The sequence below is a fragment of the Arachis hypogaea genome, chromosome 6, assembly GCF_003086295.3.
Source record: "Arachis hypogaea cultivar Tifrunner chromosome 6, arahy.Tifrunner.gnm2.J5K5, whole genome shotgun sequence".
Taxonomy (NCBI): Eukaryota; Viridiplantae; Streptophyta; class Magnoliopsida; order Fabales; family Fabaceae; genus Arachis; species Arachis hypogaea.
This window is the reverse complement of record NC_092041.1, coordinates 82505810-82532235: the sequence shown is the minus strand read 5'-3', so window position 1 is coordinate 82532235 and position 26426 is coordinate 82505810. Positions and strand designations below refer to the sequence as shown.

At 30.9% G+C, this 26426-nt stretch overlaps 1 protein-coding gene and 1 long non-coding RNA gene across 3 annotated transcripts; both read right to left on the bottom strand.

Moving 5' to 3' along the window:
- Positions 1-504: 504 nt before the first annotated feature.
- On the bottom strand, positions 505-2850 carry LOC140173469 (uncharacterized). Its single transcript, XM_072197185.1, has 2 exons — positions 1346-2850; positions 505-1192 (listed from the first exon to the last, which is right to left on the bottom strand). The coding sequence occupies exon 1, from the start codon at positions 2469-2471 to the stop codon at positions 1827-1829; it is 645 nt and encodes a 214-aa protein (XP_072053286.1). The 5' UTR covers positions 2472-2850; the 3' UTR covers positions 505-1192; positions 1346-1826.
- A 5215-nt stretch (positions 2851-8065) lies between these two features.
- LOC112696784 (uncharacterized) lies at positions 8066-19201 on the bottom strand. Of its 2 annotated transcripts, XR_003150914.3 has the most exons (4): positions 18333-19201; positions 18153-18255; positions 17930-18041; positions 8066-8458 (listed from the first exon to the last, which is right to left on the bottom strand). It is a non-coding gene; the product is annotated as an uncharacterized lncRNA (long non-coding RNA). The 2 variants fall into 2 exon arrangements; XR_003150909.3 differs by lacking the exon at positions 8066-8458 and having other exon boundaries at positions 17741-18041.
- Between the last annotated feature and the right edge of the window lie 7225 nt (positions 19202-26426).

Below are 26426 nucleotides of genomic sequence, written 5' to 3'. Positions count from 1 at the left end.
TGGAGGCATCACCCATGGTTGATGGCTACATCCCATCCTCGCAGTGAAAACTAATGCTCACGCACTCTGTCACAGTACGGCTAATCACCAGTTGGTTCCCGCTCCTACTGGAATAGAATCCCTTGATTCTTTTGCGTCTGTCACTAACGCCCAGCAGGTTGCAAGTTTGAAGCACGTCACAGTCATTCATTACCGGAATCCTACTCGGAATACCACAGACAAGGTTAGACTTTCCGGATTCCCAGGATCCTACTCAGAATACCACAGACAAGGTGAGACTTTCCGGATCCTCATAAATGCCGCCATCTATCTAGCTTATACCACGAAGATTCTGTTGGGGAATCTAAGAGATACGCATTCAAGCTCTGTTGCATGTAGAACGGAAGTGGTTGTCAATCACGTGTGTTCATAAGTGAGAATGATAATGAGGGTTACTTATCATCACATTCATCATGTTCTTGGGTACGAATGAATATCTTGGAATAAGAATAAGAGAGATTTGAATAAAAGAAAATAGAACTTCATTAATACTTGAGGTACAGCAGAGCTCCACACCCTTAATCTATGGTGTGCAGAAACTCCACCGTTGAAAATACATAAGCAAAGGGTTCAGGCATGGCCGAATGGCCAGCCCCCTAAAACGTGATCAATGATCTCCTAAGATGAAGAATAAAATAAAACTGAGACCAAAGATGAAACGTGGTCAAAAGACATCTAATACAATAGATAAATGTTCTATATATACTTAGACTAGCTCCTAGGGTTTACATGAGTAAGTAATTGATGCATAAATCTACTTCCGGGGCCCACTTGGTGTATGCTTGGGCTGAGCTTGATTAATCCACGAGCTGAGGCATTTTCTGGAGTTGAACTCCGAGTTATGACGTGTTTTGGGCGTTCAACTCCGGATCATGACGTTTTTCTGGCGTTTAACTCCAGACAGCAGCGTGTACTTGACGTTTAACGCCAAGTTACGTCATCAATCTTCGAATAAAGTATGGACTATTATATATTGCTGGAAAGCCCTGGATGTCTACTTTCCAACGCCGTTGAGAGCGCGCCAATTGGAGTTTTGTAGCTCCAGAAAATCCATTTCGAGTGCAGGGAGGTCAGATTCCAACAGCATCAGCAGTCCTTTTGTCAGCCTTCTTCAGAGTTTTGCTCAAGTCCCTCAATTTCAGCCAGAATTTACCTGAAATCACAGAAAAACACACAAACTCATAGTAAAGTCCAGAAATGTGAATTTAACATAAAAACTAATGAAAACATCCCTAAAAGTAGCTTAAACTTGCTAAAAACTATATAAAAACAATGCCAAAAAGCGTATAAATTATCCGCTCATCACCAGCTTTTGTGCCAGTTTGGGCGTTTAACTCCCATTCTTGTGCCAGTTCCGGCGTTAAGCGCCAGAATTTTTGAGCTGACCTGGAACGCCTGTTTGGGCCATCAAATCTCGAGCAAAGTATGGACTATTAGCCCAGGATGTCTACTTTCCAACGCAGTTGAGAGCGTGCCAATTGAGCTTCTGTAGCTCCAGAAAATCCACTTCGAGTGCAAGGAGGTCAGAATCCAACAGCATCTGCAGTCCTTTTTAGCCTCTGAATCAGATTTTTGCTCAGGTCCCTCAATTTTAGCCAGAAAATACCTGAAATCACAGAAAAACACACAAACTCATAGTAAAGTCCAGAAAAGTGAATTTTAACTAAAAACTAATAAAAATATAATAAAAACTAACTAAAACATACTAAAAACATACTAAAAACAATGCCAAAAAGCGTATAAATTATCCGCTCATCAGCTATTTACACAAATATCCAGAAAAAAGATCAGCTAAGATTAGGAGCCTTCCCGGCAGCATCAGTACAGGGAGATGGAGGGCGAGTCTGAAGGGGCACAGCATCCACGGTTCCATCATCCCGGTTTAGAATCTGGCAATCCGGATCAGATGTAACGTGAGGAACAGAGGAGGTCGACACCTTAAGAGAAGGCATTGGGGGAGGATCAGTCTCATCATCATCCTGGTCATCAGGGACAATCTTACCATCCCTCACGACATTGTCCAGGCTGATGAGAGTCAAATCAGCATCAGGAGCAACAACCCGGAACTGCTCCATCAGGTTCTTGGAGACGGCAGTTACGCTACCCACAAGGTGACCCTGAAGCTCACCATAATTAACCCGAGCAGTTTCCAAATCCTCCCGAAGATGCATCAATTCCCTATAAGCCGAGACATAGCTATCCTTATGTTTCAATGCCATGTCCTCGGCCAGCTTCAAAGAAGCAGCCAAGGCAATAGAACTAGCCTTCTCACCCTCCAGCTCCTTCTCCACCTTCGCCAACTTCACCTCCAACTCCTCCTTCAGACCCTTGATTCGATCAAATTCTGACTTGGCCTCTTCCATGAAGGATTTTGTGGCATGAATCGGAATCCCCTGAACTGTTCGGAATATAGCCGCACCCATATGAGCCATCTTCACACTACTTTTGGTGATAAAATCCAGATGCTGAAGAAGAGAAACGTCGTCCCTAGAAAGCCCACCATAGGGGCAATTTGCTGGTCAACAAACTCAATAGCATCAAAATCTGGGGCATCCAGGTTGAAGGGCTCGGATGTTTTTTGCTTCTTACTAGGAGGGGCACCAGAAGCTGCAGCAGAAGATTGTGGAAGATCGACCAGACGAACCCAAGGAATAGGAATTACTTTCCTCGGCCCAGGAGAACTAGGTATAGGAGGTTTAACTAGAACCTGAGAAGATCCCTCTCCGGCCGCCTTGGCCGAAATGTTTAAAGCAGCAGTGGCTTTCTTCACCTTCTTGTAGGCCTTCATAGAATCATTATTCTTCGACATCTCTGAAAAACACAAAATCAACCACAAAAGACAAGTTACAACATAGGAGAAGAAAAGCTTGGAAGCAAGTATAAAATAAATCAGACAGTACCCAAAGCAGCTCGAACCAAAGATGGATCACTCAAAAATCTCTTCGTATCCAGATGGGGAGGCTTCCCCCACAAATCTTCAAGAACAACTACAAAGGCCCACTAAGCATTTCCCATGTGTAACGTGGCACTCTTACATTCTTTTGCCACTCTAGAGGAAAAGCAGGCTCATCACTTTCATCAAGAAAAAAGGGGCGGGCCCCCTCAACAGCTCGAACTTTAAAGAAGTAGTTCTTGAAGTCCTTAAAGGACTCATCATACATCGCAAACACTTTATGGCCCTGGGCGGACCGGAAAGAAACCCAAGAAGCTTTCTTTTTTGAAGAACCGCCAGGCTTGGCGGAAACAAACAAGTAAAGAAAAAGAGTCTGGGAAGGTGTTACATCTAGTTCACAACAGAGAAGTTGGAAAATTTAAAAAAAAAAACCCCAGGAATTCGGGTGAAGCTGGGATGGAGCAATGTTACACGACCACAATAGGTCCGTTTCAAAAGCAGTAAAAGGAAAAGAAACGTTCAACTGACTAAAAAAGTATTCATAAGCATAAAAGAAGGGACGCTCTCCCTCAACAGAAGTCGGAAAGCAAACTCCCTCGTCAGAATCACGGACAACAAGCTCATAATCCTCCTCACGGGCATTGTTACCACAAATCCTATGGCGCTTCCTCAGTTCTGTGCAAAACTCAGCATCCACAACAGAAACACACAACAAAACAAGGGAGTCCAGCCAATCAGACATCCCCTCGGGAACTCTGGACGACATCTTTATAATATTATTGCGAGAAGACATGAGGCCAACTAATCCTACAAGTAAGAAAAGAAAATGAGGTTACTACAAACATCTCGGAAAAAGGAGAAAACAACTCGGTCAATACTTCTCAGGCAATGAAAAATAGGAAAAGGAAAACCCCAAGACTCAAACCAAAGTCCTGGGGCATCCTTTGGAGGCAGTAACAAGGCAAGGTTTCCAAAAAAATAGTGTGAAGTTTGCATCCCAGCATTTCTCAAAAAGAATCCAAAACAGCAAACACTTTTCAGCAAAAACACAAGAAAATCATTACAGCAAAAAGCACGCCAAGCAGAGACCATTAAAAGATGCAACCCTTTTAAAGAGCAGACAAAAGCAACCTTCAAATAAACGAGGAACAGACATGGACAAGCAGTACCAAGAACAGAAACAACAAAAACATGCAAAGCCCTAGAGGCACCCAACAAAGGCGAAAAGGATCATGCAGAAGATAGAAAAACTCTCAGAAAGCACATTTCAACAAATCTAGGGCTCAAGGAAAACAGAAAGATCCAAACTTTTCCAAAAAGAGAGGATCAAAACCGAAACCTCATCACAAAACCACAATCAAAGAGAAAGCATAAAAAGGGACTAACCTGGAGACGGAAGAAACTTTGAAAAAGGGACAGAAATGAAAGTTGCCTAGGAAACCGCCGAGTGACGCCACTAACGCCAGGAAGCAGAAACGCAAGCGAAAGAAAGAGAGCGAAGAGAGAAGCGGAAAAAGTTACGAAGAGGTTACAAGGAAAATAAAATGAGAGAAACCGTTTTCTGGGTTTTTCAAAATCAAAGTAAAGAGCCCAGGGAAAATGGGGCTATCAATGCTCAAAATTAAAGAAAGCATTAAACCCTCGCACGTTCCCAAACAAGCGCCGATATAAAAGCGCGCATCTTTTAGAGGGAACGTTCTACATTCAAAAGCAGCTACAAAGGAATCGACAAACTGCTTGAGTTCGGCTTCACCAAAGAAGGACAGAAGTCAAAGAGCGGACCTTAAAAAAGAAGACCGAGCTCAAGCATGGGCACTGTTCATACCCTGGGTCGAGATGACCGACCCGGGATGTTCGACAGACAAAGTGACCGACCTCTTCAGGTCAGGACAACCCGACCTCTTCCCAAAGATCTCGGTCAAGTCCCCACGAAAGCCCAAGGAAGGGCCCAAATAGAGGAACACGTCTCAAATCCTAAGGCGGCCCAAGCCTACAGAGAGAAAGGCGGTTCCCTTAAAGATAAGATGTCCTCACTTAAAGATAAAAGATAAGATAAGATAACTAACTTATCTTATCCACAGAAGGCCACATCTCACCATTATAAATACATTGGAGCACCCAGGTATAACACATATCAGCAGCACTTTCAGTCTTATAAGTCGGACACACCAGCTTCGACCGCTACACACTTGCCGGACACGTCAACTCCGACCAACACAGAAGATCTCGACCGAGATCAACCTACAGTTTCAGGTAACCCTCGGAATAGGATTCACCTTCTTTTTGTCCGAAGGTTTGAACTTCCACTCTGATTTTGCTCATTCTTTGAGGGGGAAAGAATTTTGCCAAGAAAGCATTAACCAGCTTTTTCCAAGAGTCTAGGCTCTCTTTTGGTTGATAATCCAACCATATCTTAGCTTTGTCTCTAACAGCAAAGGAAAAAAGCATAAGTTTGTAGACCTCAGGATTCACTCCATTGGTCTTAACAGTATCACAAATCTGCAAGAATTTAGCTAAGAACTGATGTGGATCTTCCATTGGAAGTCCATGGAACTTGCAATTCTGTTGCAGAAGAGAGACTAACTAAGGCTTAAGCTCAAAGTTATTAGCTCCAATGGTAGGTACAGAGATACTTCTGCCATAAAAGTCTGAGGTAGGGATGGTGAAGTCACCAAGAACCTTTCTTGCTTCTCCTTCCTGTTCGGCCATGTCTTCTACTTTTTGTTCAAAATTTTCTGAAATGTTTCTTCCAAAGTGTTGTACTTTAATTTATTGTAAGCTCTTCCTTAAAGTTCTTTCAAGTTCAGGATCAAGATTAAAGAGGGGTTCTTTATCCCTGTTCCTGGTCATAAACAAAAAAAGAAGAAACCAAGGACAGAAGAGAATGGGAGCTCTATGTTCAAGAACAGAGGACTCCCTGTGAGATGTGAAAAAAAAAAAGAGGAGGATAGAAGAATGAAGATAAAAAAAGAGAGAAGAATAATTCGAATAAATAGAAGTAGAGAGGAGAAGAATTAGAAATAGAAAAGATAAACAGGAATTAAAATATTTTTGTTTTTGTTTCATTTATTAATGTAATTCAAAAATAAAGGTTAATTAATTAAAAATAATTAAAAATGTAATTATGAATTTTGAAAAAGAAGAGAGAAAAATAGAAGAAGGATTTTCAAAAATTAGAAGAGAGAATAATTAGTTAGAAAGTTTTCAAAAAAGAAGAGAGAGAAGATAAGTAACTAATTAAGAAAGATTTAAAAACAAGATAAGATAGAAGATTAGAAAATATTTGATTTTAAAAATATTTGAAAAAGATTTAATTTTAAAAATTAAAAGAAGATAAGATAGAAAAGATAAGCTAAGTTAGGTAAGAAAGATAAGAAGGAAGTTAAGAGAAGACAAGCTTTATATTAAAAAGATTTGAATTTAAAATTTGAAATTTAAAAATTAAATTTGAAATTTTGAATTTTGAAATTTAAATTTAAATTTTGAAATCGAATTTGAAATTTTAAATTTTGAATTTTGAAAAAATCAACAAGATAAGATAAAGATTTGAAAAAGATTTGATTTTTGAAAAGATTTAATTTTGAGATTTGAAATTTGAAATTTAAATTTTTGAATTTTGAAATTGAATTTTAAAATTTGAAATAAGATAAGATAAGATTTTTGAATTTTTAAGAAAGATAAAAAGATAAGATAAGATTTTGAAAAAGATATGATTTTTAAAATTTGAAATTAAGATAAGATAAGATAAGATAATAATTTAAAATTAAAATCTGAATTTTTAATGTGATTTTCAAAAATTTAATTAAAATAAAAATAGAAAATTTTTTTTGTTTTTGAATTTAACGAAGAAAGAGAAAACCAACAAAAAAAATATCAAACTTAAAATTTTTAAATCAAAGGGGACCTAGTGTGCGAAAATTAACAAGAAAAACATAAAGAGACACCAAACTTAAAATTTTTAAGATTTAAACAAAAAGAAAACAAGAACTCATTGAAGATCAAGAAGAACACCAAGAACAAGACTCAAAGAATTCAAAAAATACAAGAACATGCAAAGGACACCAAACATAAAATTTTTGAAAACCAAACACACAAATTTTTGAAAATTTAAAGAAAAGACACAAGAAGACACCAAACTTAAAGATTGACACAAGATTCAAACAAAAAAAAACTATTTTTAAAAACTTTTAAAAAGAAAAACTCAAAAATTTTGAAAATTTCAACGAGAACAAAAACAAAAGACTCAAACCAAAAACAAGGATTAAACAAAGAAAAGAAAATTCTTTTGAAAAAAGTTTTTTATTTTTTCGAAAAAAGAAAAATAAAATAAAAGACTCTAACAAAATTAAAGACAATACCTGATCTAGGAAATAAGATAATTTGTTTGTTGTCCAAACTCGAACAATTCCCGGTAACGGCGCCAAAAAGTTGGTGCACGAATCCCCACACTTTGAACAACTGAACCAGCAAGTGCACTGGGTCATCCAAGTAATACCTAAGCGAGTCAAGGTCGATCCCACGAGAATTGTGGCTTGAAGCAAGATGGTTATCTTGTAGATCTTAGTCAGGCGAATAAGAGATGTAGGTATGTTTGTGATTGCATAAAAGGAAATAAAAGGAAAAGGGTAATCAGAACTCAGATGTCGTGTAAACTATGAAAAGAGGATGGTTAAGGCTGTATGTGATTGACGCTAGTTTGAGCAACTGGCAATACTCCTCCAGATCTGAACCCCAGGGTTAGTGCGGATCCATTCTGATTGAGGGTGAAGCTTCTACAGTTCATTCTCTTTGGTGATCCTACTCAAAACGCCACAGACAAGGTCGAATCTTCCAGATCAGAGGATGCTGCGCCTTGGTTCTAGCCTCTACCACAGAGACCTTAATCTCCCCATACCTCGGCTGAACTAGTGTCTCGAGAAGTCCCAACGGAGTCATGGATTAGCCCTCTAAGAGATGTATAATCAAGCTGGCGGTTTGATGCTTTCAACTTAAGTATTCACACGAACCCAAGAAGAACACGGGTGGTTGTCAAGCATGCGATCTTAGTATGAAGAATGAAGATAATTGTCACGGATCATCCTATTCATCAAGTTGAAGAATGAAGATACATCTTAGAATTAAATCAAACACGGATTGAAGAGAAACAGTAATACTTTTATTAATCCATAAAACTCATCAGGGCTCCTCCCCTCAACCTAGGAGGTTTAGAAATCCTACTGATAGAAAACATAGTGGTAAACGAAAAGTAAAGTATGGACGCTGGACGCTTGGAAGGGGGCAGGAGGCTGGCGTTAGACACCAGTTTTGGGCCTTCTATTCTGAAGCAAAGTATGAACTACTATACAATGCTGTAAAGCTCTAGAAGTCAGCTTTCCATAGCCATTAAGAACGCTCTATTTGGACTTCTGTAGCTCCAGAAAAGCTCTTCCGAGTGCAAGGAGGTCAGATCTAGACAGCATCTGTAGTGCTTTCTCAGTCTCTGAATCAAAATTTTGCTCCAACTCCTCAATTTCAGCCAGAAAATACCTGAAATTGTACAAAAACACAAAAACTCAAATTAGAATCCAAAAATGAGAATTTTACACTAAAACCTATGAAAACTTAATAAAAATTAAACAAAACATGCTAAAAACTATATGAAAATGATGACAAAAAGCGTATAAAATATCCGCTCATAAGAGGCAGAGAGCGCGTTCATTTTAAATTTTAGTTTTAGGTTTTTGATTATTTATATTTTTATATTTATATGAAACCAGTTTTTATCAATTCAACTAATGACTTATTGGTTGAACTAATAAATCAATGAACTAGTAGTCTGACTAATTCGACCACTAATTCGATTTTGACAAGTATGCTAAATATAAATATAATTTGACCATATAATTTATAACATTTAATCTACTTAATATACTAAAACTGGGTTTTCCCCCAACTAATAAAGGTGAGGTGTCGATCTCTCGTGACTCCGTTTTCCCTCTAAAATGAATACACAATTCTCTATTCTAAATTATTTTATAAAAAATATCTTTATTATAATTATATTAATTTAGAAACATATCTTCATTATAATTATATCAAATCAATATTTAATGCATTATTAAACTACTTATCAATTATCAATTGAAAATACTTTTAATAATAATAATAATAATAATAATAATAATAATAATAATAATAATAATAATAATAATAATAATAATATGTGATAATGATATGATAATTGCACCGGTCGTGGTAATCATGATAAGAATATTTGATTCTAATCATAAAATGATCAAATCTTATGATATTAATAACGCACATTGATTTTAAATATTTTTAGTTATTTAAATTATATTGATTTTAAAATATTTATATAATTCTAATTTTTATTCATTATCCAATAATAATAATAATAATAATAATAATAATAATAATAATAATAATAATAATAATAATAATAATAATAATAACAACAACAACTTCAAAAACCCGTATATAAGCTATTTTAATTATCCGTGTATTATTATTAAAATTTTATCTATCTACTTAATATACTAAAACTGAGTTTTCTCCCTACCTAATGAAGGTGAGGTGTCTCCTCGTGAGTTTTTTTTCCTCCAAAATAAATGTACTATTTTCTCTTTTAAATTTGTTTTATAAAAATATCTTTATTATAATTATATTACAATTAGCATTTAATAAAAAATAAATAATTATACTAATTTAGGAAAATATATTTATTATAATTATATAAAATTAATATTTAATGCATTATTAAATTAATTATCAATAAGAATATTAATATTAATTATTAAGTTATAATATTAATCTACTTAATATACTAAAACTAGGTTTTTCCCCAACTAATGAAGGTGAGGTGTCGATCCCTCGTGACTCCGTTTTCCCTCCAAAATGAATATACTTTTCTCTATTCTAAATTATTTTATACAAAATATCTTTATTATAATTTAGAAAAATATATTTATTATAGTTATTAAAAATTAATATTTAATACATTATTAAACTATTTATCAATTATCAATCAAAAATATTTTTTAATAATAATAATAATAATAATAATATGATAATGGCACCAGTTATTAATAATCAATTTATATTTCTCTAAATAAATTTATTTTAAAAATTATATTATTATAATTATATTACAATATTACAATTAATATTTAGGAGTCCTTGACTTTTCAAACTTTTGACAAATACATCCTTGACAAAATTTAAATACAAAAAAGTCCCTGACTTTAACAAATAGAGGACAATTTAGTCCTTCCGTCTATTTGCCTCTCATACACCTAACGGAACTGGCTGACGTGGCTGAAACGGTGTTCATGTGTCCGTTACGGTGCCACGTTGGAAGGGGAAAAAAGTTCGAAGGACAAATAAGTCCTTGACGTCATTTTACAAATAAAGTTCGAAGGACAAATAGATCCTTGAGAATTTTTTTCTTTCAAAATTAATAAACTCATTTTCTAAATTCTCTCATCTACCTCTCTCCATTTTTATATTTCTCTCTACTATTTTTACTCTATATATAATTATATTTTATATTAGTAATTTGACAAATCAAAATATGTCATTCGATATTTTTTTACAATTAAAATATTTTAAATGTAAAATTATACACATTAAATTATTTTAAATTTTCGATAACGAATGTTAAAATTAATTACTAATAAAAAATTAGACGTTTTCATATAAAAATAATAACTAAAAATCTTATTATTTAATTTTTTATCTGCAAATATCTTGGTCTTCTTAGTTAGAAACTTTTGTCAACTTACGACTTTTTTGTAAAAGTAGTTTGATTTTATAAATCTTTTGTGTCATGCATAATTTATACTGTTAGAACAAAGTGAACTATAATTTAAAAAAATATTCTCGTAATGTTATTATGCATAAATCTCAGAAGGATATTCAAGGAGATTAGAATGTACTTAAAAGGAGTCAAGCCATAAAAGAAAGAATCCTAAATCAAAATAGTTAAAACATGATCTACTAGGCGTGAGACATCAAACCAGCTTTCAATTGATTCAAAAGAATACAAAAATCATAGGAAAAGACAACTCAATCATTAGTAACTTCTCAAGGATAAATCTTTGACTAAAAACTCTGTTAGAGACAATGAGAAAATAAACAATGCACTAATTTGAAACGAATCAAACTAATTCATATAAGGATGAAATTTACAAGAGAAGGAGAACCAAAACCAATGGTAATGTTCACAAGGTGCAAAAGATTAGTTAAAGACAAAGTCAAGTATGGCGTTCGTAGAGATGGAAGGCTTAAGAGAGAATTTAGTCCGTTCATAAGAAGAAAGCTATGAGTCCAACATTTTCAAAAGAAGCAGCAATGGCATAAACAATGTGGTATGCTAAATCAAACTCAAACCAAAAATAAATCAAGTGTAGTTCATCAAACGAAACTCAACCGAGACAAAAGTGGTAAATCCTTTCTTTTCAAAATTTTGAAAAATATCCAAATACATAATCAAATGAAGATGTGCATTGGAACTATAGTAAAATTACTAGAAGGTCAAATTGTAATTTAAAGTAAATGCAGTCCCATAAACTAGTAAAAATACAAACGAGGCATTAGAAATAAATAGTTATTAAACTGTATAAGAAATCTTCAAAGTTTCATATATAGATAAGTATGTATCTATTCAACAGCAATTTTCATAAAAATCTCAAAATTGGTTGTAATCACTGTCAAGTAAGAGGAAAACTGAAACAACAAGTTCTCTAAGAATGGACCCGGAACCTGGAGTCAAAAAGCACAGCACATTAAGACAAGTTCAAAACTGTATCAAAGAACACGTGAATCAAGAAGAACTCAAATAGAGAAAGATAGATACAACAAGGATTTCAAACAAGCATATGCGCTTAGGATCAAACAAGAATGCATATGAATAAAGGAATAGAGTGGAAACATCAAACTACTTTTCAAGAGGAGTAGCAAACAAGAACTTCAAGTTAAGACATGAAAGAACAGGTCAAGTCGGACAAAATCTAAGATACACAACTGAATAGCCTCGAGAAATAGTTTCTAACGTTCTAAAAACCCACGATTCGCTTTACTCAAAATCGTATATCATCTATAATAACCCATTAGTGCTTTCATATACAAAATTCACTAATATTAAGCCGGCCAAACATAATACCAAGAATCATGCAATGCAAGACTAACAGCGTTAATAAATAGACTGCCATGTGCATAAAGCTCTAACTCTCGTCATTCAACAAGACCTAATACATGACAAGCGCTCAGAGTATGCAATTGAAGCATAGTCGGTCCATTCCTCAGGCTCTACAGGAAAGACCGCTCTGATACCATAATGTAAATCTCAGAAGGATATTCAAGGAGATTAGAATATACTTAAAAGGAGTCAAGCCATAAAAGAAAGAATCCTAAATCAAAATAGTTAAAACATGATCTACTAGGCGTGAGACATCAAACCAGCTTTCAATTGATTCAAAAGAATACAAAAATCATAGGAAAAGACAACTCAATCATTAGTAACTTCTCAAGGATAAATCTTTGACTAAAAACTCTGTTAGAGACAATGAGAAAATAAACAATGCACTAATTTGAAACGAATCAAACTGATTCATATAAGGATGAAATTTACAAGAGAAGGAGAACCAAAACCAATGGTAATGTTCACAAGGTGCAAAAGATTAGTTAAAGACAAAGTCAAGTATGGCGTTCGTAGAGATGGAAGGCTTAAGAGAGAATTTAGTCCGTTCATAAGAAGAAAGTTATGAGTCCAACATTTTCAAAAGAAGCAGCAATGGCATAAACAATGTGGTATGCTAAATCAAACTCAAACCAAAAATAAATCAAGTGTAGTTCATCAAACGAAACTCAACCGAGACAAAAGTGGTAAATCCTTTCTTTTCAAAATTTTGAAAAATATCCAAATATATAATCAAATGAAGATGTGCATTGGAACTATAGTAAAATTACTAGAAGGTCAAATTGTAATTTAAAGTAAATGCAGTCCCATAAACTAGTAAAAATACAAACGAGGCATTAGAAATAAATAGTTATTAAACTGTATATGAAATCTTCAAAGTTTATTATATAGATAAGTATGTATCTATTCAACAGCAATTTTCATAAAAATCTCAAAATTGGTTGTAATCACTGTCAAGTAAGAGGAAAACTGAAACAACAAGTTCTCTAAGAATGGACCCGGAACCTGGAGTCAAAAAGCACAGAACATTAAGACAAGTTCAAAGCTGTATCAAAGAACACGTGAATCAAGAAGAACTCAAACAGAGAAAGATAGATACAACAAGGATTTCAAACAAGCATATGCGCTTAGGATCAAACAAGAATGCATATGAATAAAGGAATAGAGTGGAAACATCAAACTACTTTTCAAGAGGAGTAGCAAACAAGAACTTCAAGTTAAGACATGAAAGAACAGGTCAAGTCGGACAAAATCTAAGATACACAACTGAATAGCCTCGAGAAATAGTTTCTAACGTTCTAAGAACCCACGATTCGCTTTACTCAAAAATCGTATATCATCTATAATAACCCATTAGTGCTTTCATATACAAAATTCACTAATATTAAGCCGGCCAAACATAATACCAAGAATCATGCAATGCAAGACTAACAGCGTTAATAAATAGACTGCCATGTGCATAAAGCTCTAACTCTCGTCATTCGACAAGACCTAATACATGACAAGCGCTCAGAGTATGCAATTGAAGCATAGTCGGTCCATTCCTCAGGCTCTACAGGAAAGACCGCTCTGATACCATAATGTAAATCTCAGAAGGATATTCAAGGAGATTAGAATGTACTTAAAAGGAGTCAAGCCATAAAAGAAAGAATCTTAAATCAAAATAGTTAAAACATGATCTACTAGGCGTGAGACATCAAACCAGCTTTCAATTGATTCAAAAGAATACAAAAATCATAGGAAAAGACAACTCAATCATTAGTAACTTCTCAAGGATAAATCTTTGACTAAAAACTCTGTTAGAGACAATGAGAAAATAAACAATGCACTAATTTGAAACGAATCAAACTAATTCATATAAGGATGAAATTTACAAGAGAAAGAGAACCAAAACCAATGGTAATGTTCACAAGGTGCAAAAGATTAGTTAAAGACAAAGTCAAGTATGGCGTCCGTAGAGATGGAAGGCTTAAGAGAGAATTTAGTCCGTTCATAAGAAGAAAGCTATGAGTCCAACATTTTCAAAAGAAGCAACAATGGCATAAACAATGTGGTATGCTAAATCAAACTCAAACCAAAAATAAATCAAGTGTAGTTCATCAAACGAAACTCAACCGAGACAAAAGTGGTAAATCCTTTCTTTTCAAAATTTTGAAAAATATCCAAATACATAATCAAATGAAGATGTGCATTGGAACTATAGTAAAATTACTAGAAGGTCAAATTGTAATTTAAAGTAAATGCAGTCCCATAAACTAGTAAAAATACAAACGAGGCATTAGAAATAAATAGTTATTAAACTGTATAAGAAGTCTTCAAAGTTTCATATATAGATAAGTATGTATCTATTCAACAGCAATTTTCATAAAAATCTCAAAATTGGTTGTAATCACTGTCAAGTAAGAGGAAAACTGAAACAACAAGTTCTCTAAGAATGGACCCGGAACCTGGAGTCAAAAAGCACAGCACATTAAGACAAGTTCAAAGCTGTATCAAAGAACACGTGAATCAAGAAGAACTCAAACAGAGAAAGATAGATACAACAAGGATTTCAAACAAGCATATGCGCTTAGGATCAAACAAGAATGCATATGAATAAAGGAATAGAGTGGAAACATCAAACTACTTTTCAAGAGGAGTAGCAAACAAGAACTTCAAGTTAAGACATGAAAGAACAGGTCAAGTCGGACAAAATCTAAGATACACAACTGAATAGCCTCGAGAAATAGTTTCTAACATTCTAAAAACCCACGATTCGCTTTACTCAAAAATAGTATATCATCTATAATAACCCATTAGTGCTTTCATATACAAAATTCACTAATATTAAGCCGGCCAAACATAATACCAAGAATCATGCAATGCAAGACTAACAGCGTTAATAAATAGACTGCCATGTGCATAAAGCTCTAACTCTCGTCATTCGACAAGACCTAATACATGACAAGCGCTCAGAGTATGCAATTGAAGCATAGTTGGTCCATTCCTCAGGCTCTACAGGAAAGACCGCTCTGATACCATAATGTAACACCCTAACTACCAAAGCTCACACTTCCGGCTGCGCGACTCTGATAGCTCGGACATTACGACAACACTTATACTATTTAATACTAAAATATGAGCCTGTTTAAAACTTTTTACCACAATATCGCTCCTAAGATACTACATTCGATAACGTATATCCATAGATACCATGCAACTTACAAAGCTCATCAACAGTACATCCAAATAATATTACAAGCATCATCCAACACAATTCCTATCCCTCTTACAGAAAATATCAAGATAAATGCGAGGGTACAATAAACCATAACTAAAACAATACAGAGCATCACAACAACAATTAAATAAACTCTTTGTGACTTCAGCGCCCATATCCTGAAAGGGGAAAATGTAGGGGGGTGAGAACATCATCCTCGAAAGGATTCTCAGTAGAGGGTTTTTGGGAATTACTATAATAGGATACGTGAAGATAAACCGTACCAGTGATTAATAACCGTCTTATGCCTCTTTTCAAAAACAACGGTTTACAATAAAAGAGAAATTTGAAATCCTTTTCCGAAAGAGGAACATTCAATTCTCGAAAACTCAAAAGCCTTTCAAAACGGTTTATCTATGCCGAACTAAAATAGCCTTTCATATTTTATTCTAAACCAGAAACACAAAACCGAAATCAACCATCAGTTCGTCTCAGTCCATCCATGGCCCTAGGCCCAAACAATCCAATCATCAACCAATCACCACAGTCCAACAGAGTCTCAGTAGCAATCACAAATAGAAAGATGCAAGCACAAACAAACAGTTATTTCAGGTAGAACAATTAGCAATTAATCACATAGGCAAACCAAGTATAGTATGCACACCCAAACAATATCACATAGATGCATATGATGCATGCCTGTCCCTAGTGGCTGATGATATCATCTGTCGGTTACCAAACTAACCCGACATGTCCGGTAGCTAACCCGGATACAATCTCTCTGTTACGCATTAATATCATTAGAGGGTATCTGCGCCCTGTCGCCATTAGAGGGTATCTGCGCCCTGTCACCATTAGAGGGTATCTGCGCCCTGTCACCATTAGAGGGTATCGGTGCCCTGTCACCCTTACAACCAGAGAGAAAACACAAGCATACTCGCTTATGACATTCATCTCAGCCATTCGGCTTAAATTCACAATTCATTCAATTGCATACATGCATTTACATTCAACCATGGATCACTATCCATCTCAGCCATCCGGCTCATGGTTCAATCCAGAACCAACCAACTTATTAAGAAATACAGCCCTTCGGCTTAAATTTATAATTTATAGCCAGCCATACGGCTTATAACTCATTCGGCAATTAGCCATAATTCAATACCATACACAGCTATTCTAGCTCATAACAAATAGCACTTCCACCACTCAACATCATCAAAGTTCATAAAATCGGCATTTAAGCCACAAATCACTTTCTCTCAATTCATTTCACTTTGAAATCAAATTTCAACTCTTTTCAGCCTTGGCTTTAAAGATCTCATTTCTCAAATCATTTCAAACTCATAAGCCAAATTTACTCAAAGTGAGTTCCCTTTTTAAAACAAAGCCACTCTCGGCATTCTCTTTCCAAAACTTCCAAAACCATGGTAAGTTAAGGATTTATTTCAAAGTATTCAAAATCACCCATCCAACAATGGGATTTTATTACAAAAGTTTCTCGGCAGAGACCCAAGTCTTTAGGGGAAGTCAACCTATATCAATTCCTTAAAATTCATTGAAACTCTTAAAATCATAGATTCTCGGTTCAAGCAAATAAAACTGAATTTATTATGAAACCGACCATTCAAAATCACAAGTTTCAACCCGGTTCAAAAATCAACCCATTTGAAATGAAACCGGTTCATTTGAATCAAACCACTTTCAGGTTTCTTTTTGGAACCCATTTTTCTAACTCTTCCAAATTGCCTCAAACTTAATTACTCAATCAAAAGTCTAGATTCTTTTAAAATCACTAAAAGCCCCTTTTTATATTGAAATCAATATTAGAGCATCATTCTTTCCTTCAGTGATTCAAACGGTAAAAATAGTTCATTTCTAAATAAGCTGAACTTAACGCATAAAGTTCATTAAATAAATTAAGCTTGAAAACACAAATATTCTCTTAATAAATCAAATAATACAATTTCTCAAATCCAACCCTTTTTAAATAACTTTTCAAACAATACTAGGATTTTGCAGAAATTTTAGCAGCACCTCCCCTAAAACTTAGACTTTTGCCACCCGATTCGGGTCCCAACTAAACCGTTTCTCATTCCTTTTCAACAGCTCAAAACCAGAAATCAATTCAAAAGCAAGCTAAATCCAACAGTCTCCTCAGTGGCATATCTCAGGGAAAACATTTCAAAATCAACTCAATATTAACTGTTTTAACTCATTTCTAAAGCTTTAAAAAAATGGCTCAGTAATAAATCATTTGTCCAAACCAAGTCAATTAGAATAAACCAGGCTGAATTCAAAAGTGAATTCGACTTTTTCACATCATCAAATAATTGACTCAATTCAAATCAATCCTCAACGGATTAAACTTAGATATCAAAGCTTTAAAAGAATCAACTACAAAAGCATTTCGTTTCACAAAACCACACAACAAATCCATTCATCAAAACCAATAATAATCCATTCAAACATATAATTACATTCATCCAGGATAATCAACATCACATAAGTCCTATACAATCACCAAATACATTGTCTCACATCAGTATCCATATATAATAATTCCAATACATAAAACATAGTTTTTGGAAAGCGCCCCTACCTCAAAACGCAAATTCCATAACCCAACGTCTCACAGAGTCCTTTCCGCCTCAATTCGAAATCAACAACCAAAATCCCGGCTCCGCTTGTTTTTCGCAACAATCTCAATGACTCTAATCGCAACATACAACAATCAGGACTTTACTCCACGTTACTAAAATTCATATTCATTAACTGAACACAGCAAAATACTAACGCGAGGCTTTCGAAATAGAAATACTCACTAAATTAACAAAGCGAAGCAGCCACAACTCCAAATCGACCCGGCAGCGGCTCCGCCAATAACTTCCGAGCGACGGCGGCGGCCCGAATCTGTGATAATATCAACTGTACCACCACCACGCAGTATCAACAATCTTTCCAGAATTCCAAAAGGACAGAAGCCAAAACTTTAAAACCCTTACCGGCAAGGTTTCCCGGTGACTCTAACAACGGCATCGGCGTTGGAATGGCGACCAAGACATCAACCGAACAGAGTAGAATCAGAACGGAAGTTCTAACTGATTCCAGCGACCTTCTAGTGGCAGCACCAAGGGTATCTGTGTCGGAAATGGAGGCAGTAGCGGTGGCCTCTCAGCAACAGTGACCAGAACATCAAAAATGAAAGGGATTCATCTTGTTTCCCCCTCACTAGCAGCAGTAACAACCGACGTCTTCAGATGCGACGGAGACACGGCGACGGCGCTCCCCCTCTGACGCGGCTTGACAGCGACCCCGTGGCAACTGACCGCGACGGATCTGGCAGCACAGGCGGCGATTGGGCAGAGCGGCAACGGCACAAACCCTCCTCGCGAGACCTTCCTCCCTTCTTGCGCTCCAGCCCTCTCGTTAGTCTCCTCCTCTCTCACCTCAGTCCTGACCTATGACGGAGATGACCCCGCGAGTGACAGCGGCGGCCTCAACTGGGCAAGGACGGCAGGACGCCACAGCGGTAGTGGCGCCAGGCCAGCGATGCCCTTCCTTTCCCTCCTTCCCTCTTCCGTTTAATGACAAGGCGCGACTCATGGCTCCGTGGGCGGAACGACCATGGCAGCGCGGATTGGTAGCAGCTGTAGCAACGTGGCCTCCTTCTCCCCTCCTCTTCCGGTCTCCTTTATTCCCCCTCAGATCTCTCTTCCGGCGGACCCCCTTCCCTTGTTTCCTCTTCTATTTCTTTCTTTCTTTCATCTCTGTAGCCGTTGCTGCTGCTGGTTGTTAGGGAAGGGTGCTGGTGGCTGTTGGGTTAAAGGGAATGGGTAACTGGGTTAGGGTTTTTAGGATTAGGGGTAGTTTCGTACTTTCAAATAAAAATAGGACCGATATAGTAATTAAAAATAGATTTTAACCCAACAATGATAAAGCATAAAAATACTATTGGCTCATCAATTTACAAATTATTTTTCGATGAAAAGTCCAAATCCAAAAATCAGAAATAATATACTTAATTCCTCTAATTCCTCTATTTTCCAAAATAGCAGTATTAATATTTAAAATATTAATTATTTAACTCAAATCATATAAAATCCTTATTATTTCGTAACTATCAACTTTATAATTCAAAAATAGAAAATAATCCAATAATGATAAAATTGGATAATAATCATAACTCATCTCAAATTCAATAAGTCAAAACTTACCTTAATTATCTTTAATAAAATAATTTCTGAAATTAAGGCCATAAATAACTATATGATTTGAGACTTGATCATAATAAAACTTTTCAAAGGTTTTGGGATCTTACAGTATTTCCTGATTTATTTCATTTAATTCGTTAAAGCAAATCAATTATAATTAATTATATCAATTAATTAATTTGATTAGACATTCAAATCTCACCATTTATTATAATCAATTAATCAATTAATTAATTTAGTTAATTATATTCATCATTTGATTTGATTGGAGTAAATATCAAATTATTTAATAAATAATAAATATAATAACGAAATACATGAATTAATTTAATTAGTTTATTTTTCTCAATACCCTTTATTTATACAAGATCAAATATTTTTTACTCATTCGCTTTCTTTTCTCTTTCTCTCCCTCCCTCCTCCTTTCTCTCTCTCGTGTTTAGGTACAGTTTTTATAATTTATTGAATTTTTGTTTCTTTTATCTTTATTTATACATTTCATTTTTTCTAATTTTTTAAAATTTTTGTTTATTTTAATTGCTTATTATTAGGTGCACACTTTTTTTATTTTAGCTTCTAATTAACAAAAAAAATGTGTGATTTTTATGTTGTTTTTAAATAGTCTTACTATAATTTTATTTTGTCATGTGTACTTCAATTCATATATATATATATATATATATATATAGTCTTTTTTCTAGGGTTTTCTAGAGGGTTATCTAGGATTTTTTAGAATTTTTAAGGTTTTCTAGGGTTTTCTAGGATTTTCTAGGGTTTTATAGGGTTTTCTAGGGTTTTCTAAGATTTTTTAGGATTCTTTAGGATTTTTAGGGGTTTCTAGGGTTTATTAGGATTTTTTAGGGTTATCTTTTGTACTTAATAACAAAACCGATGCGACAAACTCGTAAGGTATTTCCTGATTTATTTCATTTAATTTGTTAAAGCAAATTAATTATAATTAATTAATTATATCAATTAATTAATTTGATTAGACATTCAAATCTCACCATTTATTATAATTAATTATATCAATTAATTAATTTAGTTAATTATATTAGTTATTTGATTTGATTGGAGTAAATATCGAATTATTTAATAAATAATAAATATGATAACGAAATACATGAATTAATTTAATTAGTTCATTTTTTTTAATACCATCTATTTATACAAGATCAAATATTTTTTACTTATTCGTTTTCTTTTCTCTCTCTCCCTCCCTCCATCTCTCTCATGTTTAGGTATAATTTTTATAATTTATTGAATTTTTATTTTTTTATCTTTATTTATATATTTTATCTTTTATATTTTTTTAAAATTTTTGTTTATTTTAATTGCTTATTATTAGATGCACATTTTTTTTATTTTAACTTCTGATTAACAAAAAAATATGTGATTTTTATGTTGTTTTTAAATAATTTTATTATAATTTTGTTTTGTAATATTCTATTTAGAGAATTATATGGTGCTTATAGCAAAAATAAGCATGATATACTGACCTTACGTGTCAATCACTAAGGATTAAAGGCAATTTTATTTTTAAAATGACAAAAATTAAATTAAAAGAAAACGTTCTAATATAAGGACGTTAATGAGATATATCACGTCAATGTGTAACATTTTTAATTTTATTGGAATTGATGCATTTATGACCCATTATAAAATAAAAAATGAGATAAATTATTTGTTATATTTGAGTAAAAGTTGAAATTAAAATAATTTTACTTATAAAAATATACATTAATTTAATATTTATTAAAATATTTAATTATTTTTTTAATTTTATAATTTTATTAAATTTATAATTAAATTATTATAATTTTTTAATTAAATTTTTATATTATTTTTAATTTTTAATTAAGTTTTTTGCTAATTTAAAATATTAAAATTAATGAAATAATAACTTTTTACAATGTAAGTTAAAAATACCCACAATTAAAAACTTATTAAGCCTTTGAACGCATATTTTTTTATACAAAATATTCTATTAATTTTTATATTTTTGACACAAAAAAAAACTTTAAAAAAATAACTAATATTACATAAATTAATAAATCTCTCCTAAGTAATATATTTTAATAAATTAAGTTATTTATTTAAAAAAGTATTCCCAAAATTTGTATTATTATGATACATTATTATTTTAATTAAAATAAAATAAAATTCATTAAAAGTTATATTAATATGATAAAATTATTAAAATAATGCAATAAATAATTTTTTTAATTGAAAAAATACTGCATATAGACGTAATTGTTAGTTTTTTTTCGAGACATATTTTAGAATTTGAGATTTTTTTGTTATAATTTAATATTTTTTCTTTTTCATTTTAAAAAATTGGTTTCAGATTGAAAATTTTATAGATTGACGTGATGTATGCCTGACAGATTTTCTTAAAATATTTTTCTTTAATTTAATCTTTTTTATTTTTATTTTAAAAAAAATTACTTTCAGTCTTCAGTGACTGACACCTAAGATCAGTATATCATGCCTATTTGTGTGGTAAGCACAGTAAAACTTCCCATTCTATTTCGTCGTGTATTTCAAATTCATATATATATATATAATCTTTTTTTTAATTCACAATTAATATATATATTGTTCTTATACGTGGTTTATATGTTAATATTTTTATTTATTTTATTTTATTTTATTTTATTTTTGTGTGTGTCTCTTTGTTACTCTTTATTTTAGTTATATATATTCATTGATTTCTCTGTATTGATGTTCTTTTTATTTGAAATATCGTGATAATTTAGAGTGTATGTTGTGACCCATGTGATATTCGTTAATTTTGTGTTTCTTTTTAGATGGTTTATGTTATAATGTGTTTAAGGAGTTAACTTAAAATTATAATATGATATATAAATTTATAATATAATTTATAATATGCTAAAATATTAGGACATTATCATATAGATATTTTTTTATTTGTCCGTTAGATTCAACTATATAGGATCTTGAAAATTATGCAATTATGTAATTAGTTATTTTTTTTATATAATTATTGTATTGATCATTTACATTAATGATACCATTTTCAATATTAATATTTATAAATATACTATTATTTGTATAATTGATTGAATCATCTTATTCGTTTAAATTTAATTCTATTGAATTAATTATTCAAGGTGCCATCACTATTTCTATGTTTAAAGAATTTTTTTAATATTATTTAACAATTCTAATAATAACGATTAAAAAAAGTAAGACGGTATAAAATTGCAATGACGATAAGATTGAAATACCCGTGATAAAATTATGTTGATAATATACACGTAGTATTACTAACAACTATGTTAATAATTACTTAAAATAAATAACAAAATAAGTTATAGGGTATTATTTTAATTAAATTATTAATAATTAAAAGAATAAAAGATCAGTAATTATTCTTAAAATAGACATTAAATTTAATTTTATGGTACTAATTTATTTGAGTTGTTAATAAAATTTATAATTTTTAGATTTATATCTACTCAATTTATATATTTTATTTTATTTTACTTTAACAAAAAATTGATACGTGTATTTTTAATTATTTATTTAAAAAATATAGCGAAATGAATTATATCAATTATAATTAATTATCAATAATTGATATCAATAAATTAATTATATTAATTTATAAGATGAATAACATGTAATAAATGTTGTGAAATTAATTATAATAAATTAATAATAAATGAATAAAAAATTAAAAGGAACATTTTTTATTGCTTTTTAACAGATATACATTTTTATAATTTTACTTTTTCTTTATCTCTTTCTTTGACATTTATTTCTTTTAATTTATTGAACTAAATCAATTATATTAATTATTTATATTAACTAATTAAGTACTTTTTAATGGGTTATTATAATTGTACCTTTAGACTATACGTTAAAAATATTATAAAAAATCTTTTATAAAAGTTGTTGCAAAATAAATATTTTTAAAATGTCTTTAAGACATGAATTAACTAAATTTTATTTTTTAATTTAATGTGTTTGATTCATTCAATTATATTAATCATAACTAATCAATTATGTAATTTTATTTGATTAGGGTAAATATTTCATCATTTAATATTTTATTTGATTCATTAAATTACATTAATCATAACTTCAAATATTTAATTTAATAAGAGTAAATATCATTTTTTTTAATTTTATTTGATTCATTAAATCAAATTAATTATAACTAATTTATTATTAAATATGATCGAGATAAATATTTAATTATTTAATAAATAATATATAAAACAATGAAATAAATGAACTCATTTAATTCAAATTATTATCTTTTTATTTTATATATCCCTTTTCTCCCTCTCTATTTCGTACTTCATGTAAAATATTTATAATTTTTTATTTTTATTTTTTATCTTAATTTTGTTAAAATATTTTCTATGATTTTGTTTTATATTAATTTTTTTATTTATTTTGATTAATAATTTTTAAGGATATTATTATTTTATTTAAAGATAATTTAAATTTTTTGTAATATTTTTATAAAAGTTGATTAATAGATTCATTTTTAAAATATTTTTTTAAATTTTTTAATAAGACTGCATTTTGATTTTCTCTTTCATTCTTTGTATTAATTAATTATATTAATTTTTTATTACAATACATTTTTTATCTACTCCATACCTTATATTTTCTATCTTCTTTTACTTTTTTTAATTGCTCTTTTTACTTTATTTTTAATTGTTTATTTTACTTTTAAGTCTCCTATATAGATTTATTATAATTCATCACGGGTTCTTTTTGAATTTAAGTGATTTTTTAGGTTATATTTTACCATTGATGCTTTTATTTTGTTTAGTGTATTTTTTTAGTATGTGTTTAATATAATAATCTGTAAATATCTATTTTATTATGTAAAAATTAAATTTTTGCACTTAATAATAAAACTGTCGTAACATGTTTCTGATGGTATTTTTCGATTTATTTCTCTTAACTCATTAAATTCATTTTATTATAATAAATTAATTATATCAACTAATTGATTTGGTTAATTTTTTAAATATCATACAATTTATTATAATTTCTATCAATCAATTAATTGTAATTTAAATTGAATGATTATTTTGTTACGAAATTATTATTTGCTAATCTATTTATGGACGATACATATATTAATTATAATAGTAAATTAAGCTATTTTATATTAAATGACTTATATAATGGTCATCTCATTTATTATCATAAATGCTGAATTAAATAAGTCATTATTACTTTTGATTTAGAATTAAATGAGAATAAAAATAGAGATACTATTTTATTTGGTCTTTCGGGTTTAATGGGTGTAATACTCAAATATAAATAGTGACTTCCAGATTTTAGTCTCCAACACATCAAATTCATCGCTGTAACTCTTTTTCCATAAAAGGAATTTTGATTCAATTCTATCAGGGATACAAAAAGTTTTTAAAGAACAAATGAATGGTCTGAATTTGTATGAAATAATTATAACAAAAAAAATAATTAATATTTGTGATTTAGATATTTTTAATAACCGGTAACATAGAGTTTAACAAAATATAATTCACATATTTTTTATTTATGTATATGTATAGAATTATTTATGTATATGTATATATATTAAGACAAACTACCGTAATATATATATATATATATATATATATATATATATATATATATATATATAGAATTATTTAACAAAATTAATATATAAAGTTATGGAAAGTTCTATCCAAATTTGACAAAAATAAGATGACTTACATAGAAATGGTTTTCATAGATAGTAAGGTAAGTTGATTATTTTTCATGATTCTTTCAAGTGATGTTAGGTCCATTTTATAAATATTTTTTTCATATATTTTAATATTTTTAATAACCGGCAACAAAGAGTTTAATAAAATATAATTTATTTATTTTTTTATTTATGTATATGTATAAAATTATTTATGTATATGGATCTATATAAAGAAAAACTACCGTAATATATATATATATATATATATATATAATTATTTAACAAAATTAATATATAAGGTTATGAAAAGTCTCATCCAAATTTGACAAGAACAAGACGACTTATATAGAAATGGTTCTCATGGATAATAAGGTAAGTTGATTATTTTCCATTATTATTTCAAGTGATGCTAGATCCAATTTATAAATATTTTTTGTTCATATTTTAAATTTATTTTATAAGTAAACCCTTACACGCGAACAAAGACAGTGCGATTTTAAAGATTTATAAGTGCTAATAGCCTTTATATTTAATTTGTTTCATAGCGTGATAATAACTAATATATTTATTGGTGGATTTAACTATTATTATATTATTTATGATCATATTCAGTATATATGTCTGATTTATTGAAAAAAGTAGATTATTAAAACCGATTAATAACTATTTTAGAGTTAATCCAATTAACACTAAATTAAAAAAATACATAACATGTTACTTTTTTATTAATCAAATTATTATAATTCAAATTAATTTTAAAAAATAATTTAAAATTATAATTTCAATCTTATCACGTGTATGACACGAGTAATTATACTTGTTATATTTATAAAATTTGATTAAAAATGTAAACTTATAAGAGATAAATTTACTACCGTGTAATAAACAAATGAAATTATCACGAGACCTAAAAATAATAATTGATAATAATAAATTGTAATTACACTTTTGATTATTTCTATATTTAAGTTGTTCTATTTTGAATGAAAAATTAAATGAGTAAAAGTCAACATATTAATTACCTCATTCCAATGACTTAATTAATTATAGATAGATAAATTATTTGCAGTTTCGCTACCCATTAAAATTATTTTTTATAACCAACATAAAATTCATTCACACAACATGTACGTGAAATTACATCGTTTTTATCTGATTTTGTTTGTTTTGTTTATTTT